The following is a 21,764-nucleotide window of genomic DNA, read 5'->3' as shown; positions in this document are numbered from 1 at the left end:
GCTCAGTGTGAGGTTTAACCCACCCACTTAAGGCCCTTTTGACTCCTACTTTTACCCCCGCACGCACACACATGCCTACCGGACAAACTAAACATCACTCGATGGTAAGAGAATTCTATATATTCCCATTTGACTGAATGACTAAAAAGACACTATTTGGTCAGACAGGCATTAAGTTTCTTAACTTCTGGTTGTATAGAAGAAGGAAATCGAAAAATTTATGCCACCAGAAATGTTATATAATACATGTACATCTAATTCAAATATATTTTACATAATAAAATTATTAAAAAAGTTCAAAATCAATTATTTTAAAATTGTTAGAATTGATAGCAAAGTCCAGTCTTATTATAAATAAAGCCATATTCAAACGTAGTTGTAGATTCATATAGGCGATCGACACAAAAAGGGTATTCTTTCATCTACAGAGTCTTGTATCCCAGGATCGAGAATCTAAGTCGCTATTTAGAATTAAACTGTCGAATTGGTGGCTCTCTCGTAACGCCGGCGTAAGCATTTAAAGACTTCGGTACTACTCCGCCTGCTCAACGGATCCTATTTTACAAACGTACTAGACTGCTTATAACTTGCCTGTTAAATGCGTTCATGTAACTCAGTCAAACTGATATTATAACTTGCCCGGTTGTCAAAGGCAGACACTAAAGGATAGTCTTATTATATACATATTATACATATATTCTGCTCCGTATCGAAATATGTTCGGCTAGCGAAAACACGTATGACAGAAATATGGTCAAATTTGGCACGGGCAGCTCGAATAACAGTCCGCTTAGCTTTTGATCGATTGGTTCCAAAAACGGCTCTAAAATAATTGGCAGCTTCTTTCATAGCGTTACAAACTAGATACTCCTCGGTGTGTGACAGTGTGTGAAATGTGGTAGGATATGGTATATATATATATATATATATTTATAATTTATAAAATATTATATGAGAAATACTTACTAGATTACAATTGAAATATATATCGCAAAAAAACAAGAATAACGACCTTGGATTTTTTAGATGTTGTACGAAAGATATACTGAACGGTCTACAAACGTAACGAACTTATAAACCCTAAATGCACGCTTAAGTTGTTGATAATTTTCATACAAATACACCGATTAAGTGAGCCTTTAGGTGATGAGAAAAATATCCTGTACCGGTACCGACTGCCTGGCATATATATTGTTAGGTTTTGAATTTTTCACATCCCAGCTATTCACCAAATTTATTTGTATTTAATTCATATTATGACCAAGTTTCTGATGGCGAAAAACTTGCCGCTGCCTTTTTAACTACAAGCTATGAAACTAACTGCTCGTCTAACTAAAGGTGCTATTTTAGTCATTCGAAAGTGCACCTCCAAAAATTGTCAATATTAAATAGGATTATATTTTTTGATTTTAGACAGGATACTACTGAGGACTAACAGAGCGATCAGCGACAAATGATTGTACTATTTTTTTGATGTTTCGGCGATTTGCGGGCGACAGAGACCCTGAGTTATGACTGGGATTGCCGTATTTTATTTATCTACCGAGTAAATTCCATCCGCGTTTCGTTCTTGGCAGAGAACGTTTTTGATATTATTTTAAGTATATTATAGATTACATTTGTACGGTACCCACCGTTCATACGTACGGGATTATTTTAGCATTTCAAGTGCTTGATAAAATTTTATACGATTATAATGTGAAAAAAGTGGTTTGTGAATTATTCGCGTTCGATCTGTTCTCGAATAAACTTGATGCGGATTCGGCCTCAGTTGGAATACTTTTTTGGAAGCTTGTGAAAAGTGAAAAAGCACCAATCGTTGTTAACATAATAGTTTTTTTTAAGTAATCTATATAAATAAAAATGATTCGCCAAAATTTACATGAGTGCATTCAAAAACAGTGTTCCTAATTGGATGATTCTTCCTTTTTTATGTTCTTTATTATCAGGACGAAGTTAAACAATACTTATAGGGAAAGGTATTTTATATTTTATTAAAATATGAGTCATATTTTGAATATAATGACACAAAAGAAAATTGGCAAATCATTGACAAGTTATTATTGTCATACTCCAAAGTCTTATTTTATTTAGATAATGTGTTAGGGTAATATATTAGGCTAATATTTAGCTAATTTTATTTCTTCTTAAATGTATTTTATACTTGTTGCAAAAAATATATAAAATAATAAAATAGAATTTCCGTGGCGTAGTTTTTCAAAATTAGCCATCATGTCCATTGTTATAAAGTAGTAAGTGGCTCTGATGGATAGCCTGGAAATATTACGCCCAGACAAATTGACAGCTGTATATCAATCAGTACATTCATATTTTAAACTGATCTTTGTTATAGTTTTGTTGTAGTTTTACACTTATATTCCATCGTACTATCTAATAAATGCGAAAATTATAAGTGGGGTAAGTGTAAGTGAATCTTTTCACCCATATATGCATGTAACCTAGTTATTGTGGTCACACTCGACGGTCTTATCTTATTAATACATTATTTTGATAATGTGTTATTCTAATCCGCATCGATGATTTGCAGTACCTCAATGTAATAATACATCGTTAAAAACACTTATTTTCGATCCAAATCGAAACAAACAAATGTAGCAGGAAACTAAATCTTATCAGACAAAAACCTGTAAATATATAGGCCCGACATTAGTAATGTATTTTTATCAAGACAATTCTGTCGTAAGTATTGTCTATTTTTCTTCACGTTATTTTACCACTGTCGATAAAGATTGAGATTAGACCTCAATTAATTTGTTTTTTATATTGATCTTTCTTATACGAGTCTTTAATAACTTTATCTTTGTTGCAGTTATCAAATAATATAGTAAGTTATATTTAATAATCCTCAGTAATTCATGTTACAAGGTGCCAAGGGGGAACCAGTGTGAGCGTGTTCGAATACCTCTTTCGATATGGCTGCTCGCGTTCTTCAAAAAGGATATGGCATAACTAATTTGGTTATCACTCGAAACACAGGTAACAGGAGCAAGAAATTACTATTTTAATTAAAGTATTGAGTAACTACGCCTGTGATATCGAATTCAAATCACTTCAAGTCAAAATCACTTTTTTAATCTTGATAAAACATTTGGTCAGCAATTTTCTTTATTGAGTTACAAAACTACCCTTAAAAACAACAGCATGATAATACCACCTCACCCTTTTAAGGCCCTTTTTACATTTTTTCAACTGCCTTACAAAAAGTACCCCTCCAAATCACCCCAATCCTTTAAGGCCCTTTTTAAATTTTTTCTACTGCCTTACAAAAAATGCCCCTACAAATCACCCCTACCCCTTAAGGCCTTTTTACATTTTTTCTACTGCCTTACAAAAACTACCCCTGAAAATCACCCCAACCATTTAAGGCCCTTTTCATATTTTTTCTGCTGCCTTACAAAAAATACCCGTGAAAATCACCCCAATCCTTTAAGGCCCTTTTTACATTTTTCTACTGCCTTACAAAAAATACCCCTCCAAATCACCCCAACCCTTTAAGGCCCCTTTTACATGTTTTCTACTGCTTTACAAAAAATACCCCTGAAAATCACCCCCACCCCTTTAAGGCCCTTTTTACATTATATCTACTGCCTTACAAAAAATACCCCTGAAAATCACCCCAACCCTTTAAGGCCCTTTTTACATTTTTTCTACTGCTTTACAAAAACTACAACTCCAAATCACCAAAACCCTTTAAGGCCCTTTTTACATTTTTTCTACAGCTTTACAAAAACTACCCATGAAAATCGCCCCAACCCTTTAAGGCCCTTTTTACATTTTTTCTACTGCTTTACAAAAAATACCCCTCCAAATCACCCCAACCCTTTAAGGCCCCTTTTACATTTTTTCTACTGCTTTACAAAAAATACCCCTCCAAATCACCCCAACCCTTTAAGGCCCTTTTTACATTATTTCTACTGCCTTACAAAAAATACCCCTGAAAATCACCCCAACCCTTTAAGGCCCTTTTTACATTTTTTCTACTGCCTTACAAAAATACACCTCCAAATCACCCCAACCCTTTAAGGCCCTTTTTACATTATTTCTACAGCCTTACAAAAACTACCCCTGAAAATCACCCCAATCCTTTAAGGCCCTTTTTAATTTTTTTCTACTGCCTTACAAAAAATACCCCTCCAAGTCACCCCAACCATTTAAGGCCCTTTTTACATGTTTTCTACTGCTTTACAAAAACTACCCATGAAAATCGCCCCAACCCCTTAAGGCCCTTTTTAAATTTTTTTTACTGCCTTACAAAAATACACCTCAAATCACCCCAACCCTTTAAGGCCTTTTTACATTTTTTCTACTGCCTTACAAAAACTACCCCTCCAAATCACCCCAACCCTTTAAGGCCCTTTTTACATTTTTTCTACTGCTTTACAAAAACTACCCCTCCAAATCACCCCAACCCTTTAAGGCCCTTTTTACATTTTTTCTACTGCCTTACAAAAACTACCCCTCCAAATCACCCCAACCCTTTAAGGACCTTTTTACATTTTTTCTACTGCTTTACAAAAACTACCCCTGAAAATCACCCACACCCCTTTAAGGCCCTTTTTACATTATTTCTACAGCCTTACAAAAACTACCCCTGAAAGTCACCCCAACCCTTTAAGGCCCTTTTTACATTTTTTCTATTGCCTTACAAAAAATACCCCTCCAAGTCACCCCAACCCTTTAAGGCCCTTTTTACATTTTTTCTACTGCCTTACAAAAATACCCCTCCAAATCACCCCAACCCTTTAAGGCCCTTTTTACATTTTTTCTACTGCCTTACAAAAAATACCCCTCCAAATCGACCCAACCCTTTAAGGCCTTTTTACATTTTTTCTACTGCTTTACAAAAACTACCCATGAAAATCGCCCCAACCCTTTAAGGCCCTTTTTACATTTTTTCTACTGCCTTACAAAAATACCGCTCCAAATCACCCCAACCCTTTAAGGCCCTTTTTACAATTTCTCTACTGCCTTACAAAAACTACCCCTGAAAATCACCTCCAACCTTTAAGGCCCTTTTGACTCTTATCACTTTTACCCCTGTTAGCACGCACTCGCGTACCAACAATCCTCGCATCGCTCAGTGGTAGGCGTTGTGGTATGCTGTATTGTTAAATATATACCCACCCTACGCAACCCCCTGGCCAACATGGTGGTCGTCCATCCCCTTTACATACATAGTCTGCTGCAAAAGTAAACTTCCAATCTCGCCGAAAGCCACTTTTTATAAAATGCTGATCTGATCAGTCTGCCTTTTTGGAGCACAGGTTGGTTTTTGAAGAACGCGGACACCCATCTCGAATGAGGCATCCGAACATGCTCAGTGTGAGGTTTAACCCACCGACTTAAGGCCCTTTTGACTCCTACTTTTACCCCCGCTCGCACACAAATGCCTACCGGACAAACTAAATATCACTCGATGGTAAAAGCATTCTATATATTCCCATTTGACTGAATGACTAAAAGGACACTATTTGGTCAGACAAGCATTAAGTTTCTTAACTTCTGGTTGTATAGAAGAAGGTAACCGCAAAATGTTTGCCACCAGAAACTTGGTCATCAAATGAAACATTCAATACGAATGACCATCAAATATTTAATATATATAAAATACCAATATGTAATAAGGGGCTTAAAAGCCAAGGGATTGAGAAAAATAATTCGTACATTTATACCACATTTATATAATATATTTACATTATAAAATTATAAAAAAAGTTTAAAATCGGTTATCTTAAAATTGTTGGAATTGATAGCAAAGTCCAGTCTTATTATAAATAAAGCCATGTTCAAACGTAGTCATCGATTCGTATAGGTGATCAACACAATGATGGTATTTTTTCATCCTCAGGGTCCTGTACCGCTCGAACAAGACTCTTAGTCGTGATGTAGATATCTGAACTGTCGAGCTGGTGGCTCCCTTGTATAGGCGATCCACACAAAAAGGATATTCTTTCATTGACAGAGTCTTGTATCTCAAGACCAAGATTCTAGGTCGCAATCTAGAATGAACTGTCAAACTTGTGGCTCTCTCATAACGCCGGCGTAAGCATTTAAAGATTTCGGTACTACTTCGCCTGCTCAACGGAATATATTTTACAAACGTACTAGACTGCTTATAACTTGCCTGGTAAATGCGTTCATGTAACTCAGTCAAACTGATACTATAACTTGACCAGTTGTCAAAGACAGACATTAAAGGATAGTCTTGAATCATACGGTTCTGTTCAATAATACGGAAAAGATTTTGGAACTCATTAGAAATGTTTACGATCGAGTCAACCTGATCATTGATGCATTCTATATTCTGCTCCGTACAGTAATATGTTCGGCTAGCGAAGACACGTTTGACAGGAATATGGCCAAATTTGGCACGGACAGCTCGAATAACAGTCCGCTTAGCTTTTGATCGATTGGTTCCAAAAACCGCTCTCAAATAATTGGCAGCTCCTTGTATAGCGTTACAAATTAGGTACTCCTCGGGAATACGGTCAGGTACATCCTCAAACACCTCTACATGATCAAACATATTGCCAATGCGAACGGCGACATTGTGTGAAATGTGGTAGGAATTATGTATGGTTTCAAACTCCATCCTGCGAATAGTACATGCATATACGATATAGAATATATATACGGATAGAGGAGACAATTTATTAAATATTATATGAGAAATACTTACTAGATTACAATTGAAATATATATCGCAAAAAACCAGAATAACGAACGATTGTATAGATGTTGTATGAAGGATATACTGAACGGTCTACAAACATAACGAAGTTATAAACCCTGAATGCACCGTGAAGTTGTTGATAATTTTCATACAAATACACCGACTAGGTGAGCCTCTAGGTGATGAGAAAAATATCCTGTACCGGTACCGAGCCTGGCATATATAGCATTAGGTTTAGAATTTTTCGCATCCTACCTGTTCACCAAATTTATTTGTATTAAATTCATCTCATGACCAAGTTTCTGATGGCGAAAATATTGTCGCTAGCTTTTTCTATTCAGGGCTAACTACAAGCTATGAAACTCACTGCTCGTCTAACTAAAGGTGCCATTTTAGTCATTCGACAGTGTACCTCCAAAAATTGTCAATATCAAATAGAATTATATTTTTAGATTTTAGACAAGATACTACTGAGGACTAACAGAGCGATCAGCGACGAATGATTGTACTATTTTTTTTGATGTTTCGGCGATTTGCGAGCGACAGAGACCCTGAGTTATGACTGGGATTGCCGTATTTTATTTATCTACCGAGTGAAGAGTCCCATCCGCGTTTCGTTCTTAGCAGAGAACGTTTTTGATATTATTTTAAGTATATTATAGATTACATTCGTACGGTACCCACCGTTCATAACGTACGGGATTATTTTAGCATTTCAAGTGCTTGATAAAATTTTATACGATTATAATGTGAAAAAATTGGTTTGTGAATTATTCACGTTCGATCTATTCTCGAATAAACTTGATGCGGATTCGGCCTCAGTTGGAATACTTTTTTGGAAGGTTGTGAAAAGTGAAAAAGCACCAATCGTTGTTAGCATAATAATTTTTTTAAGTAATCTATATAAATAAAAATGATTCGCCAAAATTTACATGAGTGCATTCAAAAACAGTGTTCCTCATTGGATGATTCTTCCTTTTTTATGTTCTTTATTATCAGGACGAAGTTAAACAATACTTATGGGGAAAGGTATTTTACATTTTATTAAAATATGAGTCATAATTTGAATATAATGATACAAAAGAAAATTGACAAAGCATTGACAAGTTATTATTGTCATACTCCAAAGTCTTATTTTATTTAGATAATGTGTTATCATTAATATGGTGTGATAATGTGCAATTTCTCATTACATCGGTAAAGTAAGTCCATCAAAAATATCACTACTTCTTAAAATATTTAAAAAATATGTATATATTTTAGGCTAATATTTAGCTATTTATATTTTTTCTTAAAAATATTTTACACTTCTTGCAAAAAATATATCTATATTTTATTCTCCGATATATCGATATCTTTTTTAAACGTCGAAAATATGTATCGATATTTTTTAAAATATCGATATACCGAAATATCGATATTTCTTCTTCAAAAGATCTGCTCTTAAAACATTTCCTATGGACGATTCGTAAATACAATATATGTGTTTTAAGTGACGTATCTCGGAACAAAAGAAGTAAATACTTTAAATTCCAAGTTTTAAATTCAGGACTAATATTTTGTTTATGTTCTACATTATTGCTTTATGTCAAAACGTTTGTTCTTTTTTCCAATTCCTTATTTTTGCAGAAAGAATATTTTTTGGGCCATTTTAGGCTATGAAAGTACTAATAAGATAGAATTTCTGTGGCGTAGTTTTTCAAAATTAGTTATCATGTCCATTGTTATAAAGTAGTAAGTGGCTCTCATAGATAGCCTAGAAATATTACTTTTTATTTATGTTATGCCTAGACAAATTGACAGCTATATATCAATCAGTACATTCATATTTTAAACTGATCTTTGCTATCGTTTTGTTCTAATTTTACACTTATATTCCATCGTAGTATCAAATCAACCCTTTAAGGCTCTTTTTACATTTTTTCTACTGCCTTACAAAAATACCCCTCCAAATCACCCCAACCCTTTAAGGCCTTTTTTCCATTATTTCTTCTGCCTTACAAAATATACCCCTGAAAATCACCCCAACCCTTTAAGGCCCTTTTTACATTTTTTCTACTGGCTTACAAAAATACCCCTCCAAATCACCCCAACACTTTAAGGCCCTTTTTACATTTTTTCTACTGCCTTACAAAAACTACCCCTGAAAATCACCCCCACCCCTTTAAAGCCCTTTATACATTTTTTCTTCTGCCTTACAAAAACTACCCCTGAAAATCACCCCAACCCTTTAAGGCCCTTTTTACATTTTTTCTACTGCCTTACAAAAACTACACCTCCAAATCACCGCAACCCTTTAAGGCCCTTTTTACATTTTTTCTACTGCCTTACAAAAATACCCCTCCAAATCACCCCAACCCTTTAAGGCCCTTTTTATATTTTCTCTACTGCCTTACAAAAATACCCCTCCAAATCACCCCCACCCCTTTAAGGCCCTTTTTACATTATTTCTACTGCCTTACAAAAAATAACCCTGAAAATCACCCCAACCCTTTAAGGCCCTTTTTACATTATTTCTACAGCCTTACAAAAACTACCCCTCCAAATCACCCCAACCCTTTAAGGCCCTTTTTACATTTTTTCTACTGCTTTACAAAAACTACCCCTGAAAATCACCCCCACCCCTTTAAGGCCCTTTTTACATTATTTCTACTGCCTTACAAAAAATACCCCTGAAAATCATCCCCACCCCTTTAAGGCCCTTTTTACATTTTTTCTACTGCCTTACAAAAACTACCCCTCCAAATCACCCCAACCCTTTAAAGCCCTTTTTACATTTTTTCTACTGCCTTACAAAAACTACCCCTCCATATCACCCCAACCCTTTAAAGCCCTTTTTACATTTTTTCTACTGCCTTACAAAAACTACCCCTCCATATCACCCCAACCCTTTAAGGCCCTTTTTATATTTTTTTCTACTGCTTTACAAAAACTACCCCTGAAAATCACCCCCAACCTTTAAGGCCCTTTTGACTCTTATCACTTTTACCCCTGTTAGCACGCACTCGCGTACCGACAATCCTCACATCGCTGAGTGGTATGCGTTGTGGTATGCTGTATTGTTAAATATACACCCACCCTACCTCTACCCCCTGGCCAACATGGTGGTCGTCCATTCCCTTTACATACATAGTCTGCTGAAAAAGTAAACTTCCGATCTCGCTGAAAGCCACTTTTTATAAAACGCTGATCTGATCAGTCTGCCTTTTTGCAGCACTGGTTGGTTTTTGAAGAACGCGGACACCCATCTCGAATGAGGCGTCCGAACATTCTCAGTGTGAGGTTTAACCCACCCACTTAAGGCCCTTTTGACTCCTACTTTTACCCCCGCTCGCACACATATGCCTACCGGACAAACTAAACATCACTCGATGGTAAAATAATTCTATATATTCCCATTTGACTGAATGACTAAAAAGACACTATTTGGTCAGACAGGCATTAAGTTTCTTAACTTCTGGTTGTATAGAAGAAGGAAACCGCAAAATTCTTGCCACCAGAAACTTAGTCATCAAATGAAATATTCGATACGAATGACCATTAAATATTTAATAAAAATAAAATACCAATATGTAATAAGGGGCTTAAAAGCCAAGGGATTGAGGAAAATAATTAATACATTTATACCACATTTATATAATATATTTACATAATAAAATTATAAAAAAGTTTAAAATCGGTTATCTTAAAATTGTTGGAATTGATAGCAAAGTCCAGTCTTATTATAAATAAAACCATGCTCAAACGTAGTCATCGATTCGTATAGGTGATCAACACAATGATGGTATTTTTTCATCCTCAGGGTCCTGTACCGCTCGAACAAGACTCTTAGTCGTGATATAGATATCTGAACTGTCGAGCTGGTGGCTCCTTTGTATAGGCGATCCACACAAAAAGGATATTCTTTCATTGACAGAGTCTTGTATCTCAGGACCGAGAATCTAGGTCGCGATCTGGAAAGAACTGCCAAACTTGTGGTTCTCTCATAACGCCGGCGTAAGCATTTAAAGATTTCGGTACTACTCCGCCTGCTCAACGGAATATATTTTACAAACGTACTAGACTGCTTATAACTTGCCTGGTAAATGCGTTCATGTAACTCAGTCAAACTGATATTATAACTTGACCGGTAGTCAAAGGCAGACAATAAAGGGTTTTCTTGAATCATACGGTTCTGTTCAATAATACGGAAAAGATTTTGGAACTCATTAGAAATGTTTACGATCGAGTCAACCTGATGATTGACGCATTCTATATTCTGCTCCGTACAGTAATATGTTCGGCTAGCGAAGACGCGTTTGGCAGAAATATGGCCAAATTTGCCACGAACAGCTCGAATAACAGTCCGCTTAGCTTTTGATCGATTGGGTCCAAAAACTGCTCCCAAATAATTGGCAGCTCCTTGCATCACGTTACAAACTAGATACTCCTCGGGAATACGGTCAGGCACATCCTCAAACACCTCTACATTATCAAACATATTGCCAATGCGAACGGCGACAGTGTGTGAAATGTGGCAGGAATTATGTATGGTTTCAAACTCCATCCTGCGAATAGTACATGCATATACGATATAGAATATATATGCTGATAGAGGAGACAATTTATAAAATATTATATGAGAAATACTTACTAGATTACAATTGAAATATATATCGCAAAAAACCAGAATAACGAACGATTGTATAGATGTTGTATGAAGGATATACTGAACGGTCTACAAACATAACGAAGTTATAAACCCTGAATGCACCGTGAAGTTGTTGATAATTTTCATACAAATACACCGATTAAGTGAGCCTTTAGGTGATGAGAAAAATATCCTGTACCGGTACCGAGCCTGGCATATATAGCATTAGGTTTCGAATTTTTCGCATCCTAGCTGTTCACCAAATTTATTTGTATTAAATTCATCTCATGACCAAGTTTCTGATGGCGAAAATATTGTCGCTAGCTTTTTCTATTCAGGGCTAACTACAAGCTATGAAACTCACTGCTCGTCTAACTAAAGGTGCCATTTTAGTCATTCGATAGTGTACCTCCAAAAATTGTCAATATCAAATAGGATTATATTTTTAGATTTTAGACTAGGATACTACTGAGGACTAACAGAGCGATCAGCGACAAATGATTGTAGTATTTTTTTGATGTTTCGGCGATGTGCGGGCGACAGAGACCCTGAGTTGTGACTGGGATTGCCGTATTTTATTTATCTACCGAGTGAATTCCATCCGCGTTTCGTTCTTCGCAGAGAACGTTTTTGATATTATTTTAAGTATATTATAGATTACATTCGTACGGTACCCACCGTTCATACGTACGGGATTATTTTAGCATTTCAAGTGCTTGATAAAATTTTATACGATTATAATGTGAAAAAAGTGGTTTGTGAATTATTCGCGTTCGATCTGTTCTCGAATAAACTTGATGCGGATTCGGCCTCAGTTGGAATACTTTTTTGGAAGGTTGTGAAAAGTGAAAAAGCACCAATCGTTGTTAACATAATAGTTTTTTTAAGTAGTCTATATAAATAAAAATGATTCGCCAAAATTTACATGAGTGCATTCAAAAACAGTGTTCCTCATTAGATGATTCTTCCTTTTTTATGTTCTTTATTATCAGGGCGAAGTTAAACAATACTTATAGGGAAAGGTATTTTACATTTTATTAAAATATGAGTCATAATTTGAATATAATGACACAAAAGAAAATTGGCAAATCATTGACAAGTTATTATTGTCATACTCCAAAGTCTTATCTTATTTAGATAATGTGTTAGGGTAATATATTAGGCTAATATTTAGCTAATTTTATTTCTTCTTAAATGTATTTTATACTTGTTGCAAAAAATATATAAAATAATAAAATAGAATTTCCGTGGCGTAGTTTTTCAAAATTAGCCATCATGTCAAGTGTTATAAAGTAGTAAGTGGCTCTGATAGATAGCCTGGAAATATTACTTTTTATTTATGTTACGCCCAGACAAATTGACAGCTGTATATCAATCAGTACATTCATATTTTAAACTGATCTTTGTTATCGTTTTGTTGTAATTTTACACTTATATTCCATGGTACTATCTAATAAATGCGAAAATGATAAGTGGGGTAAGTGTAAGTGAATCTTTTCACCCATATATGCATGTAACCTAGTTATTGTGGTCACACTCGACGGTCTTATCTTATTAATACATTATTTTGATAATGTGTTTTTCTAATCCGCATCGATGATTTGCAGTACCTCAATGTAATAATATATCGTTAAAAAAACTGCTTATTTTCGATCCAAATCGAAACAAACAAATGTAGCAGGAAACTAAATCTTATCAGACAAAAACCTGTAAATATATAGGCCCAACATTAGTAATTTATTTTTATCAAGACAATTCTGTCGTAAGTATTGTCTATTTTTCTTCACGTTATTTTACTACTGTCGATAAAGTTTGAGATTAGAATTCAATTAATTTGTGTTTTATATTGATCTTTCTTATACGAGTCTTTAATAACTTTATCTTTGTTGCAGTTATCAAATAATATAGTAAGTTATATTTAATAATCCTCAGTAATTCATGTTAAAAGGTGCCAAGGGGGAACCAGTGTGAACGTGTTCGAATACCTCTTTCGATATGGCTGCTCGCGTTCTTCAAAAAGGATATGGCATAACTAATTTGGTCATCACTCGAAACACAGGTAACAGGAGTAAGAAATTACTATTTTAATTAAAGTATTGAGTAACTACGCCTGTGATATCGAATTCAAATTTTATGGAAGTCAAAATCACTTTTTTAATCTTGATATAACATTTGGTCAGCAATTTTCTTTATTGAGTTACAAAACTACCCTTAAAAACAACAGTATGATAATACCACCCCACCCTTTTAAGGCCCTTTTTACATTTTTTCAACTGCCTTACAAAAAGTACCCCTCCAAATCACACCAATCCTTTAAGGCCCTTTTTAAATTTTTTCTACTGCCTTACAAAAAATGCCCCTACAAATCACCCCTACCCCTTAAGGCCTTTTTACATTTTTTCTACTGCCTTACAAAAACTACCCCTGAAAATCACCCCAACCCTTTAAGGCCCTTTTCATATTTTTTCTGCTGCCTTACAAAAAATACCCGTGAAAATCACCCCAACCCTTTAAGGCCCTTTTTACATTTTTCTACTGCCTTACAAAAAATACCCCTCCAAATCACCCCAACCCTTTAAGGTTCCTTTTACATTTTTTCTACTGCCTTACAAAAAATACCCCACCAAATCGCCCCAACCCTTTAAGGCCTTTTTACATTTTTTTCTACTGCTTTACATATCTATCCCTGAAAATCCCCCCACCCCTTTAAGGCCCTTTATAATTTTTTTCTGCTGATTTACAAAAACTATCCCTGAAAATCACCCCAACCTTTTAAGGCCCTTTTTACATTTTTCTACTGCCTTACAAAAAATACCGCTCCAAATCACCCCGACCCTTTAAGGTTCCTTTTACATTTTTTCTACTGCCTTACAAAAAATACCCCACCAAATCGCCCCAACCCTTTAAGGCCCTTTTTACATTTTTTTCTACTGCTTTACAAAAACTATCCCTGAAAATCCCCCCACCCCTTTAAGGCCCTTTATAATTTTTTTCTGCTGCCTTACAAAAACTACCCCTGAAAATCACCCCAACCCTTTAAGGCCCTTTTCATATTTTTTCTGCTGCCTTACAAAAAATACCCGTGAAAATCACCCCAACCCTTTAAGGCCCTTTTTACATTTTTCTACTGCCTTACAAAAAATACCCCTCCAAATCACCCCAACCCTTTAAGGTTCCTTTTACATTTTTTCTACTGCCTTACAAAAAATACCCCACCAAATCGCCCCAACCCTTTAAGGCCCTTTTTACATTTTTTTCTACTGCTTTACAAAAACTATCACTGAAAATCCCCCCACCCCTTTAAGGCCCTTTATAATTTTTTTCTGCTGCCTTACAAAAACTATCCCTGAAATTCACCCCAACCCTTTAAGGCCCTTTTTAATTTTTTTCTACTGCCTTACAAAAAATACCCCTCCAAGTCACCCCAACCCTTTAAGGCCCTTTTCACATTTTTTCCACTGCTTTACAAAAACTACCCCTGAAAATCACCCCCACGCCTTTAAGGCCCTTTTTACATTATTTCCACTGCCTTACAAAAAATACCCCTGAAAATCACCCCAACCCTTTAAGGCCCTTTTTACATTTTTTCTACTGCCTTACAAAAACTACCCTTCCAAATCACCCCAACCCTTTAAGGCCCTTTTTACATTTTTTCTACTGCTTTACAAAAACTACCCATGAAAATCGCCCCAACCCTTTAAGGCCCTTTTTACATTTTTTCTACTGCCTTACAAAAATACCCCTCCAAATCACCCCAACCCTTTAAGGCCCTTTTTACATTTTTTCTACTGCCTTACAAAAACTACCCTTCCAAATCACCCCAACCCTTTAAGGCCTTTTTACATTTTTTCTACTGCTTTACAAAAACTACCCATGAAAATCGTTCCAACCCTTTAAGGCCCTTTTTACATTTTTTCTACTGCCTTACAAAAACACCCCTCCAAATCGCCCCAACGCTTTAAGGCCCTTTTTACATTTTTCTACTGCCTTACAAAAATACCCCTCCAAATCACCCCAACCCTTTAAGGCCCTTTTTACATTTTATTCTACTGCCTTACAAAAACTATCCCTGAAAATCCCCCCACCCCTTTAAGGTCCTTTATAATTTTTTTCTGCTGCCTTACAAAAACTATCACTGAAAATCACCCCAACCCTTTAAGGCCCTTTTTAATTTTTTTCTACTGCCTTACAAAAAAAACCCCTCCAAGTCACCCCAACCCTTTAAGGCCCTTTTCACATTTTTTCTACTGCTTTACAAAAACTACCCCTGAAAATCACCCCCACCCCTTTAAGGCCCTTTTTACATTATTTCCACTGCCTTACAAAAAATATCCCTGAAAATCACCCCAACCCTTTAAGGCCCTTTTTACTTTTTTTTCTACTGCCTTACAAAAACTACCCCTCCAAATCACCCCAACCCTTTAAGACCTTTTATACATTTTTTCTACTGCTTTACAAAAACTACCCATGAAAATCGCCCCAACCCTTTAAGGCCCTTTTTACATTTTTTCTACTGCCTTACAAAAATACCACTCCAAATCACCCCAACCCTTTAAGGCCCTTTTTACATTTCTTCTACTGCCTTACAAAAATACCCCTCCAAATCACCCCAACCCTTTAAGGCCCTTTTTACATTTTTTCTACTGCTTTACAAAAACTACCCATGAAAATCGCCCCAACCCTTTAAGGCCCTTTTTACATTTTTTCTACTGCCTTACATAAATACCCCTCCAAATCACCCCAACCCTTTAAGGCCCTTTTTACATTTTTTATCTACTGCTTTACAAAAACTACCCCTGAAAATCACCCCCAACCTTTAAGGCCCTTTTGACTCTTATCACTTTTACCCCAGTTAGCACGCACTCGCGTACCGACAATCCTCGCATCGCTCAGTGGTATGCTGTATTGTTAAATATACACCCACCCTACCTCTACCCCCTGGCCAACATGGTGGTCGTCCATTCCCTTTACATACATAGTCTGCTGAAAAAGTAAACTTCCGATCCCGCTGAAAGCCACCTTTTATAAAACGCTGATCTGATCAGTCTGCCTTTTTGCAGCACTGGTTGGTTTTTGAAGAACGCGGACACCCATCTCGAATGAGGCGTCCGAACATTCTCAGTGTGAGGTTTAAACCGCCCACTTAAGGCCCTTTTGACTCCTACTTTTACCCCCGCTCGCACAGATATGCCTACCGGACAAACTAAACATCACTCGATGGTAAAATAATTCTATATATTCCCATTTGACTGAATGACTAAAAAGACACTATTTGGTCAGACAAGCATTAAGTTTCTTAACTTCTGGTTGTATAGAAGAAGGAAACCGCAAAATTCTTGCCACCAGAAACTTAGTCATCAAATGAAACATTCGATACGAATGACCATCAAATATTTAATAAAAATAAAATACCAATATGTAATAAGGGGCTTAAAAGCCAAGGGATTGAGGAAAATAATTAATACATTTATACCACATTTATATAATATATTTACATAATAAAATTATAAAAAAGTTTAAAATCGGTTATCTTAAAAATGTTGGAATTGATAGCAAAGTCCAGTCTTATTATAAATAAAGCCATGTTCAAACGTAGTCATCGATTCGTATAGGTGATCAACACAATGATGGTATTTTTTCATCCTCAGGGTCCTGTACCGCTCGAACAAGACTCTTAGTCGTGATATAGATATCTGAACTGTCGAGCTGGTGGCTCCTTTGTATAGGCGATCCACACAAAAAGGATATTCTTTCATTGACAGAGTCTTGTATCTCAGGACCGAGAATCTAGGTCGCGATCTGGAAAGAACTGCCAAACTTGTGGTTCTCTCATAACGCCGGCGTAAGCATTTAAAGATTTCGGTACTACTCCGCCTGCTCAACGGAATATATTTTACAAACGTACTAGACTGCTTATAACTTGCCTGGTAAATGCGTTCATGTAACTCAGTCAAACTCCAAAAATTGTCAATATCAAATAGGATTATATTTTTAGATTTTAGATAGGATACTACTGAGGACTAACAGAGCGATCAGCGACAAATGATTGTACTATTTTTTTGATGTTTCGGCGATTTGCGGGCGACAGAGACCCTGAGTTATGACTGGGATTGCCGTATTTTATTTATCTACCGAGTGAATTCCATCCGCGTTTCGTTCTTGGCAGAGAACGTTTTTGATATTATTTTAAGTATATTATAGATTACATTCGTACGGTACCCACCGTTCATACGTACGGGATTATTTTAGCATTTCAAGTGCTTGATAAAATTTTATACGATTATAATGTGAAAAAAGTGGTTTGTGAATTATTCGCGTTCGATCTGTTCTCGAATAAACTTGATGCGGATTCGGCCTCAGTTGGAATACTTTTTTGGAAGGTTGTGAAAAGTGAAAAAGCACCAATCGTTGTTAGCATAATAATTTTTTTAAGTAATCTATATAAATAAAAATGATTCGCCAAAATTTACATGAGTGCATTCAAAAACAGTGTTCCTCATTAGATGATTCTTCCTTTTTTATGTTCTTTATTATCAGGGCGAAGTTAAACAATACTTATAGGGAAAGGTATTTTACATTTTATTAAAATATGAGTCATAATTTGAATATAATGACACAAAAGAAAATTGGCAAATCATTGACAAGTTATTATTGTCATACTCCAAAGTCTTATCTTATTTAGATAATGTGTTATTATATTGTAATATATTAGGCTAATATTTAGCTAATTTTATTTTTTCTTAAATGTATTTTATACTTGTTGCAAAAAATATATAGAATAATAAAATAGAATTTCCGTGGCGTAATTTTTCAAAATTAGCCATCATGTCCATTGTTACAAAGTAGTAAATGGCTCTGTTAGATAGCCTGGAAATATTACTTTTTATTTATGTTACGCCCAGACAAATTGACAGCTGTATATCAATCAGTACATTCATATACAATAAAAAATTATACTCATGGTGAAAGGTATTTTACATTTTATTAAAATATGAGTTATAACTTGAATAGAATGACACGGAGGTTATTATTGTCACACTCAAGTCTTATCTTATTATTTAGATAATGTGTTATCATTAAGCATTCCAATGCAAGATGTTTAACGTATTGGCTGTCGCAATTTGTATATTCGTTTCCGAATAATACAATATTTTCTTTCTCTTTTTATGCTAGTTAAAAAAAAGATATAATGTTGTCTGATAAATTCGAACGTGTAACCGAACTAGCCTGTCAAAGTCGCCCGGTTGTCAAACGCATGCAAAATTTTTGAAAACAATAATGATAAGAGGTTATAAACCGGCACACGTTGTTTCAATGCTTTGCTTGTTCTGATAAATTTCTGATCGCTGCTTATTATTACTCTGATTGAAAATTCCGGAGTAAGACCCAACAGATTTCATCTCTAAACAGTTACTTTGAACAGGAACGAGATAATGGAGACCCCTTTTGCCAGTAAAATTCGTTAGAGGGGTAAGCATTTTTACTGTTAAATATTAATTTGCTGCGATTTTTATTGAAAATATCTTATACGGTCACTTAAATATCGTAAAAAAAATGAAAAATATAATCTTGAATTCCCCGAAAAAAAAAGGTCCTCCTACGAAGCGCGTGACGAATCAAGGTCAGCTTAATCTTAGCTCTATCAAAGATTAAATATATGAAATGTATAAAAACAATAATAGTATTTCAATAATCTAATACAATTATTTCAGAAATGGATTTTTCAGAATGGGACCCATATACCAAATGGTCACTCATGGCAAGATGATAATAAAAATAGTCTTATAACAACAAAAATTGATGGAAAAAGGTGAGTAAAAGGTTGGAATAACAATTGATTAGGTTTTATTAGTAATAACATTTGTTAATAATTCATTGCAGATATATTGTACTTCATAATGTATACAGGAATGGTTAATAACACCTTCGGTTCGGATGAATTCGATCAGACACGTTGAAGAGGAAATTAACAAATGACGGAATTTTGAACAAATATTACGTAGATTGAAAATTAACAGAGTTATTCACTTTAATGAAACTTTCTGAATATGATATGATTCAATGCTGCCCATTTCTAACACAGGTTGGTGAGAGTGGAAATAACAAACGTTAGTATGTAATTAATATATCATAACTGCAGGAAATGTTATTGTAGCGTGTAAAAGATGTATGTACATAGAGATGTATGTAATTGTCCAGAATATACATGAACATTTCGTTAAAGTGATGATGCTGAAATTAAATCTAGTTTAATAAAGAAAGATGTATAGAGGTATTAACAGAACAAACTAACGAGAAATAATGTAATTTCAAAATGTCTTTACAAGGAAGCACTGTACCGAAGTACACAAGAACTAAGCGTAAAAGGTAAATATGCTATCTATCGAAAGTAAAATATATTACTTGGATATATAATTCTTAATTAGGTGGATTAGGCCTCCAGGGGATACAACTACATAAAAAACGGGCCTCGAACTCTGGCTCATAGGTGGTATGGAAAAGAGTTACACAACAAGTTCAAACACAACTCTAACCTACAAATTATTATAACTGTGTACTTAATTGTAGTTCTATATCCTTCTAACATATATATGCATTAGATTTACTATAGTGCTAAAACAAATTATATCTGATAACAATATTTTTGTTTAATTATTTGATTTATATCAGAATTTCGTTGTATATTAAAGCCAAACTGAACTAATACTCAGAGTTGATACGGCAACATTGCAGCGTTTTAACGTAACAAATTTGGATGACGTCTGTTCACAACTTCTTTGGATAGGCTATAAGTGATATTCTGCCTAAATTTTGGAATAATATTAAATATTATCTGATAATATAATTAATTATTTTGCAGCATGGATGTTTACTTATGTTATACAATCTAATATATCAATAAATAATAGAGATGTTAAGGATTACATTCTCAATTATTAGCTAATATATCTTATTATTATCTGACCCCGAATACTGTAAAATATTCAATTTTATCCAACATATTTATAAGGAATAACGGATGTTATTGAAAAAGCCTACGATAGTAAAAAAATATGCTCAGATATATTCTTAGATGTGGCACAAGCCTTCGATAAGGTTTGGCATGAAGGCCTTGTTCATAAACTACAGAAAATGTTACCAAAACAACACACCAAACTATTAAAATCATACATTAGAATCAGAATGTCTAGAGTCAAGCAAGAAGAAGCTTACTCTACAAAGCAGGTGTACCACAAGGAAGTGCACTGGGACCAATGTTTTATCTACTCTACACTTGTAATATACAAATGGAAAAATATTACGATGGCTACATTTGCTGATGATACTGCGATTATAGCTGTCGGTGACAATAGTGAAGAAGCCTCAAGAAAATTACAACACGTAAGTGACAATATAAATAATTGGACTCACGCTTGGAAAATATCAATTAATGAAAGTAAATCTGTACATGTGCAGTTCACCTATAAACAGACCGTACGAGCACCAATAACATAAATAATATTGTCATTCCATATAGCAACAACGCTAAATATCTCAGAATGAATCTCGATGCAAAACTTCGCTGGAAGGAATATATAATGAAGAAAAGAAAAGAACTGGAATTGAAATATAGGAAAATGTACTGGCTAATTGGAAGAAAATCACAATTATCAGTACATAATAAATTGCTATTATATAAGCAAATACTGAAACCTATACGGACATACGGAGTTCATATGTTCTGCAAAGAGTAACATAAACAAAATACAAATTTTTCAGAACAAAGTCCTGAGAGGTATTGTAGGTACACCCAAATACTATAGGACTGATTATCTACATCCAGACTTTCAGATACCTACAGTCAGTCAAGAAATCAAGATAATTGCAAAGGGGTATAAGGAAAGACTCCATTCTCATACTAATACTGAAATATTGCAACTTTAGGATACCACCAGAACAGGACACAGACTCAAAAGAATCAAACCATCTGACCTTGTGTAGTGTTGTGTAGTGAGGTACATATGTTAAAAAATACAGCAGTGACATGTATAAACACTATTTCATAAGAGACTAGGAGATAGGTCTGATGGGTCCTCCTACGGAAACGACTAGTAACAATATATTAATTAAATAATAAAAAAACATATTTATAAGATATTAGCACGTACAGTTGTACATAAAAACTGTCGGATAATCATAAAACAAAAACGAGAATATTAAAAAGAAAGTATGTCCCATTTCAATGTTACTTCCACTATTATATAGTACCCATTAAAACTGTATGAAAGAGGAAATGTCGTTATAATGGATGGCAGTATCGTGGTGAAGGAATCGTAAAGAGATTGGTAATAAAAACCGACCCTGCTGTCAATTTGCAATGAATGATAAAGAAGACTGATACAGTTGATAACAATGTTTTATCAGTCATTATATTTTAAGTTTTATCTTCTTTCGTTATAA

The 21,764-nt window shown here is 34.9% G+C and overlaps 2 protein-coding genes and 2 long non-coding RNA genes across 6 annotated transcripts in view; 2 read left to right on the top strand and 2 right to left on the bottom strand.

The window, feature by feature from the left end:
* Cow (Proteoglycan Cow) overlaps positions 1-21,764 on the bottom strand; it is a 341,672-nt gene that overhangs the window by 304,279 nt on the left and 15,629 nt on the right. The window lies entirely within an intron of this gene.
* On the top strand, positions 3,968-17,078 carry LOC143190380 (uncharacterized). The gene is made up of 4 exons (XR_013004222.1): positions 3,968-5,440; positions 7,147-7,723; positions 9,909-10,068; positions 11,774-17,078. It is a non-coding gene; the product is annotated as an uncharacterized LOC143190380 (long non-coding RNA).
* LOC143190377 (uncharacterized) lies at positions 8,514-11,380 on the bottom strand. 2 transcript variants are annotated; one of them, XM_076394623.1, is made up of 3 exons: positions 9,432-11,380; positions 8,971-9,299; positions 8,514-8,771 (listed from the first exon to the last, which is right to left on the bottom strand). In XM_076394623.1, the coding sequence occupies exon 1, from the start codon at positions 11,238-11,240 to the stop codon at positions 10,380-10,382; it is 861 nt and encodes a 286-aa protein (XP_076250738.1). In that variant the 5' UTR covers positions 11,241-11,380; the 3' UTR covers positions 8,514-8,771; positions 8,971-9,299; positions 9,432-10,379. The 2 variants fall into 2 exon arrangements, with proteins under 2 accessions (XP_076250738.1, XP_076250737.1); XM_076394622.1 differs by having other exon boundaries at positions 8,514-9,299.
* On the top strand, positions 17,278-20,268 carry LOC143190379 (uncharacterized). Of its 2 annotated transcripts, none has more exons than XR_013004220.1 (5): positions 17,278-18,794; positions 19,037-19,134; positions 19,206-19,407; positions 19,480-19,691; positions 19,751-20,268. It is a non-coding gene; the product is annotated as an uncharacterized LOC143190379 (long non-coding RNA). The 2 variants fall into 2 exon arrangements; XR_013004221.1 differs by having other exon boundaries at positions 19,465-19,691.

The sequence above is a fragment of the Rhynchophorus ferrugineus genome, unplaced genomic scaffold (assembly GCF_030347505.1).
Source record: "Rhynchophorus ferrugineus isolate W39M unplaced genomic scaffold, kcgeb_rfMv2 rfM2, whole genome shotgun sequence".
Taxonomy (NCBI): domain Eukaryota; kingdom Metazoa; phylum Arthropoda; class Insecta; order Coleoptera; family Curculionidae; genus Rhynchophorus; species Rhynchophorus ferrugineus.
Note: the sequence above shows the minus strand (reverse complement) of the source record. Positions and strands in the feature narration are given on the sequence as shown.